The 23,144-nt window shown below is 43.0% G+C and overlaps 1 protein-coding gene across 1 annotated transcript in view; it reads left to right on the forward strand.

Moving 5' to 3' along the window:
• Positions 1-23,144, forward strand: part of MMRN1 (multimerin 1) — a 73,951-nt gene that overhangs the window by 33,437 nt on the left and 17,370 nt on the right. Inside the window, exons 4-6 of the mRNA XM_044428994.1 lie at positions 7,763-7,876; positions 9,690-9,863; positions 20,271-22,238. Of these exons, the coding sequence (XP_044284929.1) occupies positions 7,763-7,876; positions 9,690-9,863; positions 20,271-22,238 (2,256 nt within the window). The remainder of the gene's footprint in view (positions 1-7,762; positions 7,877-9,689; positions 9,864-20,270; positions 22,239-23,144) is intronic.

Genomic DNA, 23,144 nt, shown 5'->3' on the forward strand with positions numbered 1-23,144 from the left:
ACAAACAAAGGGTGCTGCATGTGATGCAGAAGAGGGACATGGCTTGCACAGCAGTTGTGTGGGGCTTGATTCCTGGAGAAAGCTGTGCAAATGCTGGACATGCTTGTGAGAAACCTGGACTCAGGCCTGCAACAAAGGAGACTAGAGGTTGGAGTAATTCACCAAGTTTTTCATTTCTTTCCTTTTTTTAATATGAGAGACAAAGAACGTGAGTTTTTTAAAAGGTGGATGCGGAAGAAAATGAAATGGATGGACTCACCAATTCCTAGACTGGACAGGGTTGGGGTCCTGGCAGGGACCATAATGGTGGAGCAGATGGGATAAATGGAGGACGAGAGATGCTGCTTATTCACATAAGCAAGTAGAGCAGTGCCCTATCAGCAGAATCCTAGTTTCAGCTCCGAGCATCTCCACAGTTAAAAGCATATAATGTCAGGAGAGGCCCCTGGCTTAGAGCCTCGTGCAAGAGGGACCGGTAGCAAAAGGTAGCTTCATGTATTCAAAGCAAATTCATGGGAAAGGGATGGAGAGAGCGCATGCAAATCCAAGCTTCATTCAGGGCAACCTAAAGCTAGGTCCACCTTTGAATGTGGGAAAGCATGAATATTGATTGAATCAGAGGTTTATATATCCCATTCAGTATTGCTTGATCCTTGGGGTTATAGACAGACTAGATTTTAGAACCAGGTCCTGATATTAGACAGTCTTTTCTCTAGAAAATAGCATCAGGAGTCAGAAATCATGTCAAGCAGGCAACAAACCTCAGCTCCCTCCTTTCTTTCTTCTTGGCAACCCCAATGACCCCTGAGGCATTTATCTGCAAATAGCAGCAAGCCCAGTGGATCTGTTGAAACCAAGATAAGGGGGGTGGAATAGAGAGTCGAACTATTTTCCTTAATCCTTTTGTATCTAAAGAAAGGTTTTTCATTTAAATTCAGTCTAAGGTCATAGCTGAGATCCATGCTGGCTTTTCCTTTTCTCTCTTCTCCTCCCGCCTCCTGCATAAACTGCTTTGCTAGACTCTAATATTTAAACACATTTTAATGCAGGCACTTTGTGTTGCTATGTAAACCAGGCTTGCAGACTTTGTAAGCCACCAAGCTAAGCAGAGCCCACTCACCATGAGTGATGGCTTTCCAGCAGCTCGAGAAACTTCTTGGCCTTGCTGTTGCTTCAGACTGCAATAAAAAGGTGAGGGAACCCGCAAGCCACATCTGAGGGGCTGGGTTTGCTTTGGTGGGTCACAAGTAGGCATGAAGGTGAGTTTTGCCAGAGTTCAGTTTTGATAAGAATTTGTCCTGATGGCTATATGCTACCTCTGGTATCCAAAGTAGGATGCCTATGCACACCAGTTGCTGAGGAAAATGGGCAGGGGAATGTTTGGACATGCACATGGTAGTCATGTCAGTAACTGAGCCGGCTGGAGCTAGGGGTCAGACTAGATGGCCCAGGAGACCCCTTCTGACTCGCTCTGTTTCTATGTTCTATGTTTCTATGTTGTATTCATGCCCTACTTGGGGGTTCCTGTGGGCAACTGATTGGTCACTGTTTGAAGAGAATGCTGGATTAGATGGACAGGTCTGTTCCAGCATGACTCCTCAAACGTCCTTATCAAAATTTGCAAAGTTTTCTACATTCAGGATGAACAAATCACTGTGTTTAAAAGAAAAAAAAAAGTTGGAGAAACTGAAAAACAAGATTCAGCTATCCAGGCCCAGGGCTTTGAACGGTTAAGTCTTAAAATGACTAGATTTGTATCCCTTTTATCACCCTGGTGCTGAGATAGGGCTGCCCCATCTTTTTTGACAACATGTTCATGTCCTATTTGTGGGCTTCCCAGGGGTGGCTGGTTGGCCACTCTATAAACAGAATGATGGACAGGAAGGACCCTGCTTGTGTTCTTAAACTGGGATTAGCTGTCCCTATTGAATTTGGCTGGTGCTAATTGCTCAGTTTTTCTTTTCTTTTGGATAAGCATAAACCAGCTTCACAAATGTCTTTCACAGATGTGAAAGCAATCATATCCCTGGCCATGAGTATTATATCCTAACGTTTCTAAGATAGAAAAGGCATGATAAGAAGGACCCTTGGACTGTTTCCATTGGTAGAACTTCTGATCTTCTCATCCCCTGAATCCGCAGCATCATTCTTCTTGGGGTAGTTGCTTATCCCTCCACACCCACTCTTTGGTCTACACTTTCTCCCAGGGATGAGCAAGTAATCGGACTCTTCAGTCACAAGCAGAACATGTCAATCTGAGTGACAGCTTGGACTGTCACTCAGACAAAGTTTAAACGGAGCAGGCTCGTGAGACGAATGGTGCCTGTGCAGAATATTATTTTTTTACTACACCATGAGTCCCCTTGCTCTCGAGATCTTGCTCTGTTCACAATTAAAATTGAGATAGATTACAACATTGTGCACTGACTCTACACCTCTGCAGTCTGCAGTTATCAACTTTCTGCTCCTGGTTTGAGTGGTAGCCACTCAAAACCAGAAGCAGAGAATTGATTACTCTAAGTCCTTATGCCTGATTGAAAGGTACATGCCTTTGATTGCTGAGTTTGACCGAATGCCATCTCAGCATCTGGACAGTCATTTTGTTCAAAGATATCAATGCAGCATGTTTTTGGCTGGGGTGGGGATGCAGCTGATTGATTTACAGGCAAACCACCCTGGGTTCAATTCTTGGTATCTTCTGGTTGTTGTTGTTGTTAGTCGCAAAGTTTTGTCTGACCCATTGTGACCCCATGGACAACATTCCTCCAGGCCTCTCTGTCCTCCACCACTTAAGCTCATGCCGATTGCTTCAGTGACTCCATCTAGCCACCTCATTCTCTGCTGCCCCTTCTTCTTTTGCCATCTATTGTTCCCAGCATTAGGCTCTTCTCCAGGGAGTCCTTCCTTCTCATTAGGTGGCCAAAGTATTTGAGTTTCATCTTCAGGATCTGGCCTTCTAAGGAGCAGTCAGGGTTGATCTCCTCTAGGACTGACCGGTTTGATCACCTTGCTGTCCAAGGGACTCGCAGGAGTCTCATCCAGCACCACAATTCAAAGGCCTCAATTCGTCGGCGCTCAGCCTTCCTTATGGTCCAACTTTCACAGCCATACATTGCAACTGGGAAACCATAGCCATGACTATACGCACTTTTGTTGGCAGGGTGATGTCTCTGCTTTCTTCTGGTAGGGCTGCAAACTGGGAGGGCTTCTGAAGGCAGCTTCCTATGCTATTTTCATTTCAAACTGAGCCCTCCTACCAGGAGGCAAGGCTGACCCAAGAAGATTTGCTCCCTGAGGCAAAGGACAAGATGTTGCCTTCCTTGATTATTTACGAGTATTTATGCCTCTTCAATACTGCCCAATAGCAAAAGCTCCCTGGGCAGCTCACAGCAATTAAAACCATAAATTGCAACATGGTAACATTCAATATAAAAGTTTAATACTACAGTATAAACTAAAACATAAAATCCAAAATAAAACCTACTAGTAATGCAAAGATGTAAAATACAACAGTGGATTTTGCAACACTATAATTCCTGGGAGAATAATTCCACATACAGAAGCTGAATGGAGTGGCAGTTGAATCGTACCTCAATGCTGGCAATGGGGCCACCTGTCCTCTTCAGATGGGGACTGTGATGACTGGGAAACCGGGAGTGTGGGGATCGAGATGGTGGAGGAAGGTGAGGTTATCTCAAGGCTGCCATCTCCAGGTGCTCAGGCAGACCATGGAAACAGACAGGGCTTGGAAGAGAAGGAAGAGGACAAGTGTAAGGAGGAAGATGAGCCCATGCTGGGTCTAGTCCTTGACTCCATCTTTCTGTTCATAGAACAGCCAATCAACTGCCTATGGGAGGCCCACCAGTAGGACATGACTGCAAGAGCATGAATATCCCACCAGAATCCCCCAGCATCTTAAAGGCAGTATCTTAGGGGCAATCCTGTAGGCAATATCTAGCCATCCTGACTAGCAGCTATTGATCACTTAAGCTTAGCCTACTCCAGGGCCTCCATTAGATCCTGGCATCTTCAGACAGTTGCTGAGAGCCAAGCACCATGATAGGGCCCACAGCAGACCCGTACCCTTGGCTCCCCTTTTGTAGTGCTACACTGGATGGTTGGTTGCTTTGATTTCTCATGATCTCCTAAAGCAGCCTTCCGAAACTTTGTGCCTTCCAGTTATGTCTCGACTGCAACACCCAGAATTCAGTCAGTGACCCTGCTGGATGGGAATTCTGGAAGATGCAGTTCAATGCCTTTGAAGGCCACCATTTGGGGAAGTCTGTCCTAAAGCAACAGTGCACTGGGGTCCCTCCAGAGCAGAAATACAGACTCTCTTTTAGCCCAGGGGCCACATTTCATTTCAGAGAAATTCCTAAAGGCCAGATTCCAGTGGTAGATAGGGTTGAAGACAAAGAGGGCAGGGCCAAAATATTTAAAAAATCCATCATAGTTTAGCATGAAATATGAAAAGTCAGTAATTAAGCTTTAGGATATGCTTAAAATGGGGAAGAAATGGCTCTGGGAAACCACCAAATGTTATGTGGTTGGGGGAAATGGTGGAGCTGGCAAGAAACATGGAATTAGGGAACCCCCAGGAGCTTAGATTGAGCCCCCAATCCTGAGGCTCTCTGCTCCTATTCAATACTTGGTAGGAGAGTTAAATGACAGCCCCTAGCTACCTACCAGATACCCCATCACCTGGAAATCCACTAGTGCTCATATGGGCTCCCACCTTTGTAGGAGGAGGAACCTTCAGACCTAAAACTGGCCTCCCTCAATGCAAGATGTTGCCCAAATGACTGGGGTGCCTGTAAGGTTGTTCTGAGGAGTACAATTATATAGTGTAAGAAGCAGTTTGAACACACAGTGAGTACTATAGATGTGCACCTTATTGAAACTTGGTGTAGTCCCACCCTTTGTAGAGAGATGCTCTGAGTGTTCAGTAGCAGAGCATGCAGAAAGACAAGGGAGGAGCCCATTTCTGTGAAGCAGAAGCTGCACCACTCACAGTGTGATTTCCTATAGAATTCCTGCTGCTCACACTTACTGGAAAGTGCCTCTCCTAAATGATCAGTTCAGAGTATTCTCAAGCAACTGGAGTGCAATTTTGTTCCTTCATTATTAAAAATGATATGGTTCTCTTGCATGCCCCTTGGGTAACCTCTCAATATAGATTTAATTATGCCTCATTCTTATCTAGAGTACAGTGTGATATTATTAGTGATGAGCAAACTCCCCCTGGCCCAATTCAGAACGAGCTCGAGTAAAAATGATCTTCTTTTTAAAAAGAAGGCTCGATAAATGATAGAAACTAAATCACTTTTGCTTGAGTTTATTCTGAATTGGACCCCAATATATTCTTGACAATGATGCTGGAAGATGGAGGAGCCCTGATGGCTTTCTTCCCCACTGCAAAGGCTCCATGTTGTTGCTCCTGTTTCCTCAGCCATGCCTAAGCAGGGCCCATGGGGACCTCTGAGTTAAGACCTGGCCAGGCATTTCTGGTAGCTGCCCTCACTGCAAAGACGTATGAGGGCTTCATTTCCCACCCTTTCTCACACTAATCGGAGACTGCCAGGTGTGCTTGCCACAGCCTGTGAGTTTGATGAGAACATGGTGTGCTGGCTGCCTTTCTCTACATGTTGTGGGAGCTATGAAGAGCTATGAAGAGCTATGAAGTCAGATGAAAGGACTGTCTGGTCCAGCAGTCTGTTCCCACAGTAGACAACCCTCAGGAAAGCAGGCCCACATCTTCAGAGGTTTCTGGGCCCCATCCAAAATGGAATTTGGGATTCAACCAGAAACAGCCGTTCAGCAATGCACATGTGATATGCCTGGGGATCATCCCTTCTTTCAGGATATCTAGCTAAAGAGCTGGCCTCAAAGGCAGGCATGGTCAGATACCTGGCAGAGAACTTCTTCTTCACCACTACCACCTATTTGTTCATCTGCCTCTTGTTATGGACCACACAACAGTACTGGTGAGAAGGAGTGCAGCAGATGCCACTCCCTGTTTGCCTGTGGGCTTCTTTGCTTGCTCTTAAGCAAGTAAAGGATAGAAATGACGAAGAAGAGAATGAAGAGCAATAGCATCTGATGGCAATCGTGGTGTGAAGGCAGACCCACTGAGGGAGGGACCCATGGGGTGGGGGGTGCCTTGCCCAAGGGCCTTCAAAAAGCCAGAGCTGTCAGTATTCAGTAGTGCAGTATTCATAGGCTATTAGTTCAAATCTTGTTCGTGTAAATACATTTTCTATGCACAGGCATTTTTAAATACACAACAGCCCAATTCTATGCATATGCATGTGTCCCATTTCATTCAGGGGGCTTTCCCCCCAATGAAACACGTGTGGAATTACAGCATCAAGTCTTTCATACAGGCCCTTAGTATGCTTCTGCTACAGTTAATAGAAATGTATTAATTTATGACTGGTATCAAAATGATAAAGCCCCCTTCTGCATGCTAGGATACCAGTCTGGAATGAGGCCCTACACAGATTGATTTGATTAGGAAAAAAAGATCAGACCTCATCTTTAAAGGACTTCTGCTAGTTACATCGCTCACGTAGTGTGTAGTTTAGCCCTTGTGGGGTGCAGGGGGTATCTGGATGGAGTCAGGCATTTCCTTTTGCTTTTCTGAAGAGATTTTTTAATAAAACTCTGCTCTAACTTCCAGACTGGTATATGCTCTGAGTTTGTCATGATCCTGGCAAATCAATATGATGGACATTTTCAGATTCTCCGTTATGACACAAAAGTTTTTTTTTAAAGATTGTGCTATATTTAACAATTTTGAATCACCTGTACAGTTTTTCTTTAAATACAACCTGCTATCACACTTCATTCTTCCTCTTTTCACTTACCCTCAGGGAATAGGGGAAAACCTGCTGCAAATTTCAGGAGTGCTATGTGACCTGTTAAATAAACCTTACCGAGGAGGCTCAAGTCAGTAGTGAAGGTTCAACGGACAACTCAGAGATGAAGCTATGTCAGGCTGGGAGTAGATGAGAGCCTTTCCTTTCCCCATACCCCTGGTCTCAGCAAAGTTTCCTGAATGTGCTGCATATTTCCAACTAGAAGCAAAACCCTCCCCAACCCCCCCAAACCTTGCAAACTTCTGCAGCTTTCCTAGTACAGACCTGTTTATAGGATTATCATTTCCTGAGATCATTGCAATGGGCATGATGTAATTATCATGCTGGCCTTGTTCAGTACTCTTCTTTAAGCCTCCACTTCAGCATTAATCTTGTAGCTCTCCAAGTGTCCTTAATGATAAGGGAGGGTGAACCTTGCAATAGTCCAAGCTTCTGCAAATGACATTCACTTGTAACCTGAAGAAGACAATTCTAATCCTCTCTGGTAAGAACTAAAGTCATTCACTATCCATTACCAATATGGTGGCATAGCATGTGGCCCAGATGGGCAAGCCGCTAACTTGAGGATCTGCACAAATGATTGGGATTTAGCAGCACAAGTGCTGGAAGGCACAGAGGACTATCAGCAATGATAATAGAATCCTAGAATCGCAGAAAAGTAGAGCTGGAAGGGTCCATGAAGGCCATTGGGTCCAACCCCCTGCAGTTGCAGGTCACCAAGTTGCACCATCTACTCAGATGGCTGTCCAGTTTCTTTCTGAATCTCTCCAGTGTGGGAGAGCCCACTACCACTCTAGGCAGCCGGTATTGGCATGTCTTGGATGAATTTGTCAGGCCAAATGTTTCACTCACCCTTCTCCTTCCCCTTCTCCTTCTTCCTTTAGCACAACGGGATCAATTGCTTGCACACAGCAACCAGGCCGAGAGCAATGCTGTCAGCGAGGAAGCACTGGGAAACCAACTGCAGCCGCGGCAGCAGCCAGACCTCAGCGACCCAGGTCAGTGGTTGTAATTACTGCAGTCCCTAACACAATCATTGTCAACACTATTTATTAAAACCAGAACAAAAGAAATCCCCTCGGCCACCAAAAGCGAGGTGATGAAGCATTGGCGTCTCTTGCAATCTTGTTTCCTTTGTGGGTCTGCGCCGAAAGGTGAGGGGGCAAAACAGGATATTGAGAGAGAATGGGCTTACACGGGCACCATTGTGTCAGGAGGAAAAACAATTTTCAGGGACAATGTGACTGGATGCAATGACCTCCAGGGCTACAATGGCATATGTTAAATTGTTATTCATGTCAGATATTATTAGCTGCTAATGCCATTCAGTGATCCAGAGATAATGACAGACAGGTAATCATGCCTTTCGCACCTGACAAGCCAACTGAAGATTTGCTGCATGCTTTTCAATCTCTCGTTGCAGTGGGAGACAAGGAAGTAATACTTCCCTCTGTCTGTTCACTTTCTGTTCCTGTTACCCTCATCTGCATAGAGTCCTGGTCACTGCAGCTTTAATAGCTTCCATGTAGCCTGAAGTGCCTGATCCTGCCTAATCTTGGAAGCTAAGCAGGGGCAGGCCTGGGCAAAAGTGGGATGGGTGACTTGAGTGTATGATTCTATGATTATTGCTGTCAACTGCCTAGAGAGCTTTGGCTATGGGCAGTATAAAAATGTAATAATAATAATAATAAATAATATAGGAAGCCTGGAAGTCCAGGGGCTACTTCTCCCCCATTCCAGTCCCGTGGAGAGCATGACAGCAGGGGTGGACATAGGACCAGGTCCAACCAAGGAAACTGTGGTTCTCAACTCCTATAGGATTTTTCTCCCACCAAAACTGACAGGGAAAACTAGCAGTACTAGAGAAAACAAGGTGAGTTAAGAGACCAGATAGCAATCTCCTTGAAACACAAAAGAGACTGTTCGTGCCAATGGACCATGTGGGATGGCTATGAGAAAGCAAGTCACAGTGGCCGCTGTGGGCTTCTTTGCCATGCACAAATAAACAGACCTCCAAGATACGTTTTAGCTCATTTTATGGCAGTCCAAGAGCTGGTTCCATTTTTGTCTGTGGCCTCTTTGTACACTGTGGGACAGAGACCAGATTATTTTGCCTAAGTGATGTTACTGTTATCATATTCTGGCTACAGTAGTATATTGAGATTAATTGGGAGATTTCTGTTTGTACAATACTTTGAAGGAATCCTTAGGAAAGCAAAGAAGGTGTTCAACTAAGCTAATGGAATTCTTTTAGAGAGGGGACAGCAGTTTCTTTCTTCTTTTTTTTGTAGTTCCAGCTATGGTTTACTTGCATACACAGTTTTTTTGTACTGCAAAAATGAAAAAAGAAACTGCTATTTAACTGGGTTCCTGCAGAGAATTCAGTTCTATTGTTTAAATAAATGTGTCATACTCCTACAGCAGGTAAACCAATTCTTAGGATGACTCTTAAGGAGTAAAACACATTAATTTGAACAGTGGAATAGGAACCCAACTAAGAAGATTCCATTTATGCTCATTAAATTTCTGTTAACTATTCAATATACTCTCCCAGAATTATAACGACTTTGTAATGAATATGGATTATTCAGCAATTATTTTGCTGCTGTGCTTGTATGAATGTCACTCATAACTCAAGATTCATGACAAAAATCAAAATGGTCCAGTCTTATTAATGGCTGCAGAAACTTCTTGCTCTACTTTTGGCAATTGCTGATACAATTTTTGTTTCAGCACTTTCTGCTTTTCCCTTTGTGGTTTAATTTAGTGACTTTCTTCGTCTTTTGTTCCATTCTTTTTCCTCCTACCTAGCTGTTGCACAAAAAATGAATGAACAGATTAGCAGCCAGGAGATGAAACTGACTTTACTACAGAAGAAGGTTGACAACATTTCGGTCGTCATGAGTGATGTGAGCAAGACACTCTCCTCTCTGGAAGGCAAAATCAATGAAGATAAGGGCAGAGACTTCCAGGCTTTTCTAAAAGGTAAAAGAAAGAAATTAATGCAATCACTCACCCAGTTAAAAGTGCCAGGGAAAGAGCAAGAGAAGGAAAAGGAGAGCAAGAAGCTATCAGAAATGGACTTAGACTGTCCTATTGTATTATTCCACATTCCTCAAGGGAAGTATATTTTGATTAGCTTGTTGCTTTTGCTTTAGGTAGTGCAGATTTTTGTCAAAATGAAACAAAACGAACCCCCTGCAAAACCAGACTGGGACAGTGGTCTTTGGGACTGTGTGCCTATTCCTGCAAGAGCTGGGGCTATTAGGAAGGCCTTCCCACAAGTTTGGAAGAGGCACATGAGAGCCAAGCATGCCCCCTTAGGGATGGATGTGTGGAGGGATGCTGTTGTTGTGTTGTGCATGTAACTTGTACAAAGGCCCTAACAGAAAGACCTGTGCCTTCTAGACAGCATCTTGAGGGCCATGAATTTGCCCCAAGTCTTTATTTTTCCTTATATAATGTTCCAATGTCAAGTGCCATTTGGGCAGTAATACATTTGGGATAAGAACAACGGCAAACCTAGAGCTGATAAAAAAGTTCTCTGTATATTACTGTTCCATTCCTTGTTTACCTCTGGGGTATATCAGCACCAGATATTGCTTCAAATAGCATCACTTTGCAGTCATATTTAACTTCTGTCCCACTTCTGTCCCTTTGTGCATTTTATTGCTATATGGCACTTTTGATCCTTGGTTGTATATTCAGTATGTCATTGAACATTTCCCATTTCCTGTTTGCTTCCTTTGGACCCACTTCAGTCTAATCAGTTACTTGCACATTAATCTAAGATATATTTTGGGAGAGCCAGTGTTGGAGCAACTCCTACCTCCTTGCTACAACTTGGATTCTTTCACATTATCCATGCACAATAGGATCATACACACACACAAGAAAATCACCAAGACTGCAACAATCATGTGAATCTCCTCCTGTCAAGCGAGCATTCCAAAAGCCACACTGTCACACTGATTCATACCACATCTCCATCTCACAAGCAATGGCTCTGTAATCCTCTATGAATCAATGCTCTTCTACAAGTAGGAACAGAAAAGGGCACTCGACTTTTCTTCTCCCTACAAGTGATGCAATGTGCCCAACAGATGGAGTCCCAGTATAATCTTTATGCAAAATTAGTTTTCTCTAACCACACTTGAGAGGAAGATTGTCGAAAGCTTGAAATGGGATATTTACTTAATATTAATGGACACCATCTTCTTGCAAAAGGTTTTAATTCCATGTGAATCATTCAGAGCTTCTAGGAATGGGGCTGGTCTATAAAAATATAAACAAAAAAATAAACTGAAGTAGACAAAGTAAATAGGCAGAAGTAAAACCAAAGTAAGTATCTCCCTATTGGGATTATCCATTTAGGGCAAAAAAAAAAAAAAAAAAAGGGAATATAAGTCCTAGCATGGCTGGATGGGGTATGCTGGGAGTTGTCAGCCCTTCTTCTGTCTAAACTTGTGGAAGATTCTGCCTTTAGTACCTTCTCACCCAATTATTTTTCCTTCCAAAGTTTTAACTAAAGGTTAAAGCAAATTTATTGCTTATTCCAATGAATTTGACATGTAGCAACATGGTACTCCCAGTTACTTTGTGGATCTGTTCAACAGGGAAGAACATTCCAAATTCCACCATAACTAGAGACGTTTGCCATCCTTACTGAATTTTCAAAAAATTTGGTGCAGCAGTAGGCTAACCGCTTCTGCGTCATATACAGTTATCTTGTCCTTTTTCTAGAATTGTGTTAGCTGGGAAATGAGTTTCAGATTTACAGCTGGTGCCACATTGGTTCATAATTGAGGTACAAACACAGGATCAGGACAGCGTCCACCTAGACCAGATATTTTGCAAATATCTCAGCAAACAGCAGCATGCGCTAAGTGGTTCCCTGGACATTGACTCAGCCTGCTTTCTGCCACTCACAGAATCTTTTACAGTTTCATTAATGTTCTCCTGATGTACTGCCCCAGAAGAGAATTCCAAAGATTGTCCTGAACATTTTCTCCTCACCCTCTGTAAAAATGGCCTTTGTCGTGGCACCTCCGTAAAGAATGCTTCCCCCATATTTTTTCCCGTCAGGGTCTCTCTTTGAAGCCTCCAAGAGAGAACATTTAAAAAACTGTTTTCACCATGAGCTGATGGTGATGTTTATCTGACTTTCTTATTAAAGGCTTATTGCTTTATTTAAGATGTAGCGTTTTACCCATTTATCAAGGAATAAGCCTCATTTAAGCAGCGATCTTATAGATAGAAATAAGTCCTATAACTTCAAGCGTTCCTTGGCCAGCCATGCTGTTTGGAGAATGTGCAGAACACTGTGAGCTGTAAGACATTCATTGAATTCCACCTGTTCTTTGTGGAACATACCTCAGAATAGGATTATGCTACTTCTCTGTTTTAATGGATAATCGTGTGTATGTGTGCGTGTGAATATGTAGCTCTGGATTTCTCAAACATCCATATTTTGCAGCTGAAGATCTCAGCAACACAGTATTTGCTGTTCTGCTCCATCAAGTCAGCTTTGACCTATGGTGACCTAAGGAATGAAGCTCTCTTAAATGTCCTGTCCGTGACAGCTCCATCTAGCTCTTTCAAGTCCAGGGCAGAACAATATACCAAAGCACAATTTTTTACACATGCATTTTAGTATAAAATACACCTAGAAATCCATGAAATGTGATCAAATATATTTACCTCTGCATATTTCTGTGACAAAATCCAGTTTAAAATATATGGCTGAATAAACAAGTAAACATTTTCAGGCAGTTTAAAAAATTGCAAAAATGCAGAAACAGGACAGAACCAATTTAAGAATGATCACATGAGGAAATACACAGACTGGAAACAGAATGATCTATTCATCTCAATAGAGACACACAAAGATATCAAGATGCGTCCAATTTGTCTGAGCAGGGACTTGTACATTTTGCTTGGCTTTCAATTTGGTGTCAAAATTCTACAGGTAGGATGCCACACAGAGCAAGCTTGGCTCTGTAAGCAGCTACTTTTAAGAAGTACGGCTTCCATGATACCACAACATGCCTCAATTACTACCCTGTATTTTTTTCTAGCAGATGAACCCACTTTGCCCTGGCTGGAATAGCCCTTAGTTTGACACAGAAAAGTCGGTCACCTGGTAAACCCAGGCCCTCTGGCACTCATAAGCACCACCCTTGACATGATAGTGCCTTATAGTACAGTTTCCTGAGTTAGCTGCCTGTCTACTCTATTCCCCAGAGAAGGAATGCCCTCTCCTGGAAGTGGGAATAGACATATGACTGTGTCCCTCAAACTGCTAATTTTTCCTGGTTTCAGACTTCATGGACTGCAAAATTGTGTGTGGCCAGGGACATTTGGCCCTAGTGGCTGAAGGTGCTACTACAAGCTTCAACCACACGGCCATACTGAAATTAATTTAAATTAATGAATTTTAAAAACAAAGAAGTCACATCTTTAAACTCCTAGATATGCCACGTTTCAGTTGCATAGATTTCATGGTCTTGATGTTCTGGCACTCACAGATAGAAAGAAGAAAAGACAGAAAGCCATCCTCATTATTATTATAGATGACTGTTTCTCCCTAAAACAGCAAAATGACCAAGCCAGGATGAAGAAACAGTACTCAGAGAATAGCTACAGGGCAGTCTCTATAGAGGAAGCATTTTATTTATTCTCGACCATCATGCTTTAACGGGGAAATCTTGGTGAGTTTTATATGGTGCTCCAAATGGATTTCTACATTCTGCAGCAGTCCTCTAGGATCTATTGTTCCCAGATAATTCAACAGACCCAAGTACTAGTCTACCTGTTCCCTATATATGGGCTGCTTCTCTCTCCCCTCACACTCCCTCTCTCTTTGTATGCTGCATTTATAAAACTGGGCCCGTGAAGACAACATCTTGTTTCGAAGACCTTCTAAATTGCATTTTCTTACCATGTTACATCAGCCTTGTCTAAGGCAAACCCGAAATCCACTTCCTGTCTACTGACTTCCTCTTTGATTTATGTTACTTATTTACAAATTGGGTTATGGTTTGCTCCACACTGTCTTATGTAAGTGCTACTATTAGCCTCTTTTATTAGCTTTTCATTATAAGCCTGGGGACCAGACCAAACATGACCTTTCCAGAGGTGCAAACTCCATGCGCGTGAATGCATGTCATGAGCTGCGATGGGTTGCTGAAGAATTATTACGTCTTTCCGTTGCCCTGCTCCTTCCACCTCTGACAGAGCTGCATCATACAGACTTAGAAAGTACTTCTTGTTCTCTAGGGTACATGGATAGCATTTCCTCTATATTGCTTCAACAGGATTGCAAGAACTCTTCCATCAAAACAAGACTGATTCCCAACTTCAGCATCCCTTGCTACCCAACTCCCTTATTCCCCAAAGGAAGATTATTTCCATTTCTCAGTTGTCTTCTTCCTCTATCTTTTCCCTTCAGCCCAGTGATTTCTCTCTATTTTTCTCTTTTATTGAGGTCCTAAAAAGTGACTCCAACACTCCTGCCAAATAAAATCTTAAGAAATGGAAGTAGTTATGTATAACTGCTTCATTTCAATTTGCAAATCATCTGAACGTGCTCCTTCTCAATCCTGAATGCAAATGCAGACACCTTTTTCTTCTTTTGAAAGAAACTTTGCACATTCTGAAACTTGCCATTGCATTTGAAAAATACACATTTCTTTTTCACAATTGCATCAATTATGCTCACTTTTCCTTTTCAAAAAACCACTAAAACTAAATGAAAAACAGACTGCAAACAAAACTGAGCTTAGAAGTTTAGAGAATTTCAGTAAATCTGAATGTCCTTGCTTCTCCCATCCCTAAATGGAAGGCTAAAGAGGTGTAGTCCATGCCTTAAGTATTTTCTCAGTCTGTGGTTTAACACTAAAGCATTGTGGACATAATGCAGCCAAGTGTGAGGGATCTCAAAGGATGGTGAACATCTAACAGGCGTTCATGATCTAGCCCCCAGGATTCTGGCTCACCAGGCCTGCTCTGGCAGCACCTGTGCATGGTGAGCTTCCTTGCACTTTTAAGACAAAATGCCATGATTTGCACTTTAAAAAACCCTAAGGAAATGTGTCCAAATCATCTTGCACAAATTGGAAGTCAAAACCCACATTGTTCTGGCATGTTTTATGCACATGTGCAATCTGTGGACCTTTTCTAGCAGTCTTTTAAAAGATGCACTTGTATCACAGCCTATCTTAGAGCAAAAAGTCCATGAAAAACCCCTGAGTTGGTCCACTTCTGGTTTCAGATCAGAAATGAGCAGGAAATCCATTAAGTTCCAATATGCCTTATTTCGTAGCGCTCCCAAAATTTCCCTGGACAGTTTTAGATACCTTAGACCTTTCCAACTGTACTGCTACCTCATCACACCTATTCTCCCAGTTTCCAAAGTCAGAATTCTGACCATGGAAAAGGGAGCCACTTTGGAAGTTTCCACAGTGTCTACAAAGAGTGTGGAGTGGGTTTGCAGTATTGATTCACAATGATTTCACTAGGACCTTATCTATGGCTAGAATATATCTTTTTTATTACATTTGCATCTTTCCTTTAAATGTTTCTTTCTGCTACTTCTGCTTTCTACATTGCTTTGTATTGTCCAGAGAACTTCAGCTAGTGGGTAGTATAGAAATGCAATGCAGTGCAATGCCAGACAATACCATAAAATACATTTGTGTTCCTGAGCAGTCCTCCCTGTCTTCAAATTACCACACCTGTATAGGATCTACTGATGTGTCCAGCACGTCTCCAATGCTTTGAAAGCTGTCCGAAGCTGAGCAAATACAGCCTTGATGTCTTACTTTGCTCTCACTGGGTAATGCTGCCCTTCTGCTTCCTACCTTCCTGTTTTTTGTCTACATTAGATTTATTATGTCCATTCTCCCACTGGATCTGTCCCGCCTCCTGCATTTGTATTATGTAACCTTCCACTCTATTTTCAAAGATGACCTTTGCGTAGCCTAATGGGACCTTTGAACTGTTGTCACCCCTCTTCACTCCCCACCCGCCATTAAAAATCAACTAGAGGATAGCTGGGAGGAAGAGAGATGCACCATGGTGAAGGGCATGGAATTCAGTTCCAGTTACAACATGCCTCCATTCAACTTGGTGAAGGCACATTGCTAAGCAGAGAAGATGGTGGGGCTGCCACGGACTTGACTTTACTCTAACCTGTGTTTGCTTTTGCAAAAAGAAGAGTTGATTGCTGTAATTTAAGAGTATATTTAAATCTTTGTATGTGGTAACCACTGCTAGAGGATGACCTGGGCCTTTTCTAAGAGACAGGAACCTAATCACTTTAATAAATGATAAGAAGAAATGCTTTATAATTAATTACTCTTCTACTGCCACCAGCTCAGGTTGTTGCTGAAATTAAGGATGCATAAGAAGTAGTGAACTACTTCTCCAAATATCAGGAAATAATGCAGCCTATTCCTCCCTCCCACACACGCGTGCACACACACACACACACACACACACACACACACACACACACAATCTGATCCTACAAATCAGTACTGACAAATAGGGCAAACACATCAGTGATCAACTATGCGAAGTCGGGATGGGAAAGGAGGAAAATCTCTCCTTGCTCCATCACTTAGGATGTTATATAAAAAGCGGGAAAAGTTGCACCCAGGGCTTCTGACATGGCTTTGGAGGCTGCATGGCTGGATGCATGCATGCAGGAGGGGAGTTCTTCTCTAGCTCCAATTAAGATCCAAGCTGGAGGAGAATTCAGGAGCCAAAATCCCACCTTTGTTACTGAAGTGAACACCATTATCTCCTGAAACTTGTATTCTTGAGCATGAAATTGTGAGTATCACTGACATCTCTGTTCACCAGAGAGCAAGGCTTCTCTGTGTCATGAAACTGTAAGAAACAGATGGGAACGTTTCTTCTTTTCATAAAAAATCATGATCTATAGAGAAGAGTATTTTTACTTAAATGCAATTTAAAAGGTTACAGTGCTTCAGCCTCCTGCCTTTAACACTGGGGACAAAATCATTGCCCTGTTTTTACAGCATTAATGGATGAAGTTAATGATGACGTTAATGTGCCTGAATGTAAAGCAGAGGTGAAGTGCATGGGCTTCTCCAGATATGGTTGAAATTCTGTTTTCCCTGCAAAGGCAACAGTGAAGGTTGATGGGACTTGCTGTCTAACAGCATCTGTAGGGCCACATGTTCCCCACTCCTGCATTAAAATGTCCATTTACGAGTGATGTCTTACTAGATGTTTCCTGCTTTTCTTTCTATGCTTTGATGCACTTGCTCGTTTGCAGTATTTGAGTTAATTCTTTGGAATAAGTGCCGAAAGAGTTACGAGACAGTTGGAATGTTGCATACTCGGTTCAAGGATAGCAGGAAAAGTAAGCAAGTACCAGGTTATAGGTTTGCCTATCATTCTTCCCACCTTTAAGGTTTTTTTTATAGACTTTCTGCTCATGGAGCCCCTTTGACATATAATCTGCAAAAGAGATTATTTCATTTTAGTTCAGGGTGGCCTTTATTAAACAATTAGTAATTGTTCAAGTTTCTTTAGCCAATTAGTACTGATTTAGGATTTGGCACAAGATGAGGGAATTCTTTAATTGACCCCCAAAAGGCAAGTCTTTGTTCTACCATCACGTGGCAATGTGCAATTTCTGTCACAAATCCTTCCTTGTATTCCAATCAATTAAATGTTCTCCTTCTGCTCCTTCTCTCTTTCTCTCTCAGTTTAGATGAAAGTTTATTATTTTTGTCACATGGCTATGCTAATTATTATACCTGCCTAACATCTCAATTTCTATTTATCGCAGTCTCTTCAAGTGCATGTTTGTATTTACATATATGGATATATACATTGTTTCATATTTTCCCCCTCGTGACAGAACAATATAAAACTGCTATTCACACATACTGTCACTTTAATCTATAATCATCAAAATTAAAGATGCAGCTAAGCAGGCTGAACTGTCAGGTGCCTCCCCTAATCAAAGCTAATTCATCTAAATCAAGGGTGTCAAACTAATTTGAGGTGAGGGGCTCAGCTGCTTTTTGCTGACCTCTCTGTAGGCTAGGCAATGGCAGTGGGTTTAGCTGGGCCCACCCCAAACCGTTTCCCTTTTCTCTGAGTCTCTCTCAGCATGGAGAAAGGGATACAGCCAGCAGGGCACTATGCAAAAGGACTTTGCATCTGCATTCCGACTTTCATCTCCAATCTCAGGTCGGCAGGAAGATTAGATGCAGAGGAATCCCCAGTGTTGTTTCCCATCTCAGAACAAAAGCCAAGTCCCTTGCCCTGGAAGAACCATCTGTGGGCCAGATGGGGAAACTCCACAGGATAGACCATGGGTCTTCAAACTACGGGCTGGGGGCCAGATCTGGCCCGCCATGGCAATTTATCCGGTCCACCTCAGAGGTTTTCAATGCCCCACGTGCGGGGAGGCGGCGGCTTGCTCGCGAGGAGATTGTTTTGGACTCGCTCGGAGAAAATGATCTCCTACCAAGCAAGCTGCTGCCTCGCGCACCCACCGCTGCATCGCGGCATGTGCCCGCCCCCGCCTCGCCTCACCTCGCCTCCCCTCCCCTCACTGCACGCGCCTGCCTGCCTGCGCCTCGCCATACCCGCGCGCCCCACCGGGACCACCTTTCTGGCCCACGCCCAGCACCAGCCCCTTTCAACCGCCCCCCTGGTGAAACAGTTGGAGGACCCCTGGGAAAGACTAAGTCTACATGATGGAGGCTCCATCTCCCTGTTAGTTGTGCATTTTAATTCTAACTGAAGATATTTTTTACATGGGATGGATAACAATGTAAACAAAGAAACCCACCACTGTACTTTGCATAGATCTGGTCCACACATGAGCTCTGTAGCTCCCTTTCTTCCTACAAAATACTCAAGATGGTGATAGAAAACCCTGCCTATTTACTTATGATCAGAATGCATCCTAGTTAGGGAACCCTGAGGTTCACGGAATAAGCTTTGTGTTGAAAAAGTGCTCCATCCCAGTGGCTTTTAATTATGGCTTTCTAATACTTCCCAATGGGTGACATCGACCAATTATGGAGTAGAAATTGTGTAGTGAGGATGTATGGCAATGTTTCCCATGCTGAACTGGATCCAGAATTAGGTACAAGCAGGTGCCCTAGAAGAGATGGAAGTCCCCACTGTATTTTCCTTTCCAGCCACTGAAAATGGTACAAGTCAGGGGGACTCTGTTAAATGTGTTGAGTTGTGGTGTGTGCGTGTGTGCACGCGTGTGGGAAAGCTAGGATCTCACCAGACTGGACAGAGGCACTTTCAGTAAATTCCAGATCTGCCCTGCTACCCACCTCCTCATTCAACACCATTCTGCTAATACTTCTCATTTTAGAATTCTCCATTTTAGGCAGGCCCACAAGACTAATCACAGGAGACCATTGAAGGCAACCACCAGCATGCCACATTGCTTTGTAGTCTGGAACCTATAGATCCATCTAATACAGATTGACATCATGAGGAGTTTTGGAATATAGCGCCCAGTATTCCCAATAATTGGCCATGCTGACTGGAGCTGACATCAAAACATCTGGAGAGCACCAGATTGAATTAAAGAGGCTGCTGCCTATGAAAGCTTAGGTCACAATAAATGGATTGTGTCCAAACTTGTCTTGTTTAGCTTAGACCCACTGAAATCAATGGGATTCAGGACAATACCGACCAATTTAAATCCCATTAATCTTAGTGGGTCTACTCTAAGTAGTAGTAGGTCTGGATCTAAATCGATATCTTGAAGGCATTGCAGAATTCCGCGGGGCCTCATGTCCACTGCTCTGTCCACACAGGAAGTTTCACTTGTGCTTCCTTGGAAAGGCCGAGGAGGGTATTCCTCCTTTGTCGCCTGGAAGCAACACATTTCAGGATGTGCTTCTTGTGCTAATTAGATGCCCGAGGATTACAGTGTTTTCAGTGCTGTCCCCTGACCATCATCATTTCCCCAGTAATCTTGCTGCATATCTGCTAGACTGATAGGTCCTTTCAGCCTTTGGTCTCCCATGCTAGAATCTGTGCATACATTTCACCTTGTCACAGCTGTCTATAATTGCAGGGAGCAATACAGCCTGGCTCCTCTCCTAGGATGGCAAAACTGATTAAAAGGATGAGCAAGACTAGCAAAACTCTATTCAAACACACCAGTCTCTCGAGAGTCAGCCAAGGTAATAATCGACAATACAACTGGTAGAGAGGATGTGATTGCAAAAAAGATCTTTCTTGCCCTTCCCTAAAGCAGTACCAGATAAAAAAGCAAAAAAAAGAAGTTTGCTTAAATATTGGATTTTTGCTTCATCTTCTCATTTATTTGCTCTTTATTTACAGAGGCATTTATATTTTTTGCTCCCCTAGGTCTCAAGTCCAAAAGCATTACTGAGCTAGTCAAAGAGATTGTAAAAGAGCAGTCTAAAGTTTTCCAAAATGAGATGCAAGAGATGGTGGCCCAGATTTTCAAGTCTGTGTCCAGTTTGTCTGAAGATCTCGAGAGCACCAAGCAGTTGATCAAAAGTCTGAATGCTTCTCAGCAAAAATGTTCCATGGAGATAGAAAAGAGGCCTACAAAAGTCGAGATTTTAGAGATAAGGGGTCAGATCCTGCATATTGAAAAAGATATAAGTGTTACATGTAGCAAGTCAATCAAAGACCTGGAGGAAAAGCAGAGGTCGATGGAAGTTGCCTTGGAGCATCAAAGTTCAAGGAGCAACATTTACTATGAATCACTTAACAAGACTCTGAGCCAAATGAAAGAGGTGCATGAACAGCTGTTATCAGCTGAACAGAGTTCAAACCAAAACATCCCCACAGCAGATAAATCAATGACTGATAATCTTACGGATTACATGATTGGCCTGCATGAGAAAGTGAAGACACAGAGTTTGATGGTTCTGCAGCTCTATGATGACCTCAGAATCCAAGACAGCAAGATCAGTAACCTCACTGTAGAATTAGAGATCCAAAGAGACAGCCTACAGGCAGAATGTGATCACATGCTGTCCCAATGCAGGAGAGACTTCCAAGCACAACTCAGGGGCACGGAGGAGGACATGCATTCTTTAAATAAGACACTGGAGAACCTGGTGCTTCCTTTGGATGATAAAATGGACAAAATGAATGAACAAATTAATGACCTTTGCTATGACATGGAGATCCTCCAGCCCTTGATTGAACAAGGTGTCCCTTTCACCCTTACATCAGAGTATGACCAACAGATGGAAATGGAAGCTATAAGCAGAAAACTGGAAAATTTAACCAGTACTGTGACAGGACTCAGTTCTACCATTGAAGAACTTGACAAAAGTCAGAAGGAGCTTAAAAATGAAGTTCACACTCAGGATGAAATCTCTGAGAGGCAAATTAATGAATGTTTTGTTTTAATGGAGGATGGCATAAACAAGACCATGATGGTGATCAACAATGCCATAGATTCTATCAAAGATAGCTATGTGCTGAAAGAAACCCTGAATGCCTTCAAAAATGATACTGACTCTTGCTGCAGTGGTGCCAAAAAGATGGAAAGCTTATTGACATTGATACCTCAGTTCCAACAGATGAACAAATCCCTTCAATTGCTAATCAGTGATAACCAGAAAGTTGCTTCAGAAACAATCCGGTCTTCCATGTCTTCATCTGGTGAAAACATTGTCCCTCATATGAGCAGAGTTCGCCATCATCTAAACACAACCTCATTCAACTTGCAAGAGTATCAGCAAGATACAGGTCACCTGGATGAGAATCAATTGGGCTCTACCCTGGAACGCAAAGATTATGATGTTCGCCTGCAAGCTGTGGAAGGCAAAATAACCAAGTTTTTAGCAAACAACTGTGTCTCAGTAAGAAATGTCAAAGCTACAGTAGCAGAACAGAATAAAGTAGTCTCTATGCAGCTTCAGTCCTTGAGTTCCAGGATCAGGGCCCTTGAAGCCAAATCCATACGCTTCTCTGTGACAATCCCTCTCTTAAACAAAACTGCCTATGAAGCACGGAGCATGTGTGAAGATCTCTCTGGAAGCATTAACGGCATGAATACCAGCATCCTCCACAAGTTAGCGAAACCTGCTCATTCAGACAGCATGCTGTTTCAGAAAGGTTTGCAAGAGCTCACTGAATCCATGCTAGAGGTCAAAGCAGGAACTATCCTATCCAATCTAACTTGGTATGTGGACAAGTCCATCACAGATGCAGTAAGCAATATCACCAAACGTTTGAAGGCAATGCCTGTAGTTCCAAAGAAACCACCACCTGCGAAAAAGATGCCAGCAAACACTATTGTAAACCAAGCTGGGCGAAGTCAAAGAAACACAGACACCACCATAGAAGCAGGTAATTCATCTTTAGTATCCCTATTACTAGCAATGTTGCCTGAAAGTTGTCGTAACTTGGCTCAGAAAACATATTTTCCAGGTTTGTAATGTCTGCATGCACTAAGAATCTGAATGTCATTTTCTTCCAATATTTTATTTTTTTCCCTTATAGCTTGGAATGGAAACTGGGATTCTGACACAGAGTTAAAATAGATTTAACTAAAAATGCACTGGACTTAAATGTATTTTTGGCCAAGCTCTGAACACCAATGCTGTCATACGTACTGAACACTGAGGCTTGCGGGAGGAAAGCTCTGTTTGTTCTTGCTCTAAACCAAAGAGGATATGAAAACATCAATGAGATAGGGAGCTACCTCAGACAACCTAGGATAAAAGCTTTGCAAGTGCAATTGTGGGGCTGCATGAGGTCGGGATACTTTCCAATGTTTTGCCCCACAAGTTCTGGAGCTGCATACCATTCCCCAGCCTACGGATCATTGTGAGGCTTGGCCAGCGGTCTCTGGGCCTTAGCGATTCCATAGATGATGATGCAGTTGACTGCTTAGCCCTGCACTTGAGCTAAATTGGTCTAAGGCAAGCAAAAGGACATTTTAAGTCAATCTAATATAGTGTAACCAACTTAATTAGATATTTGGGGAGGCCCTTAGCTGGTTGTTAGCTGCTAGTCACAGCATGTATTTTGTGTGCAGAAAAACCTAGGAAAAGGATCCCTGGAAAAGGATCTCTGGTAGCACACTCTGGTCCTGTGTTGTCTGCTGATTGGCAACGGAAGAAGTCATGATCCACACCAATACTGATAACTTAGCTGGGATTTACAGGGCGTTATACAGCTCCCTAGATGGACCCAGAATAAGCCTCCAGCAGGATTTCTTGTAGACCAGACTAGCACTAGTTATGGGGACTG

The sequence above is a fragment of the Varanus komodoensis genome, unplaced genomic scaffold, assembly GCF_004798865.1.
Source record: "Varanus komodoensis strain SLA01 unplaced genomic scaffold, ASM479886v1 scaffold2, whole genome shotgun sequence".
Lineage (NCBI taxonomy): Eukaryota > Metazoa > Chordata > Lepidosauria > Squamata > Varanidae > Varanus > Varanus komodoensis.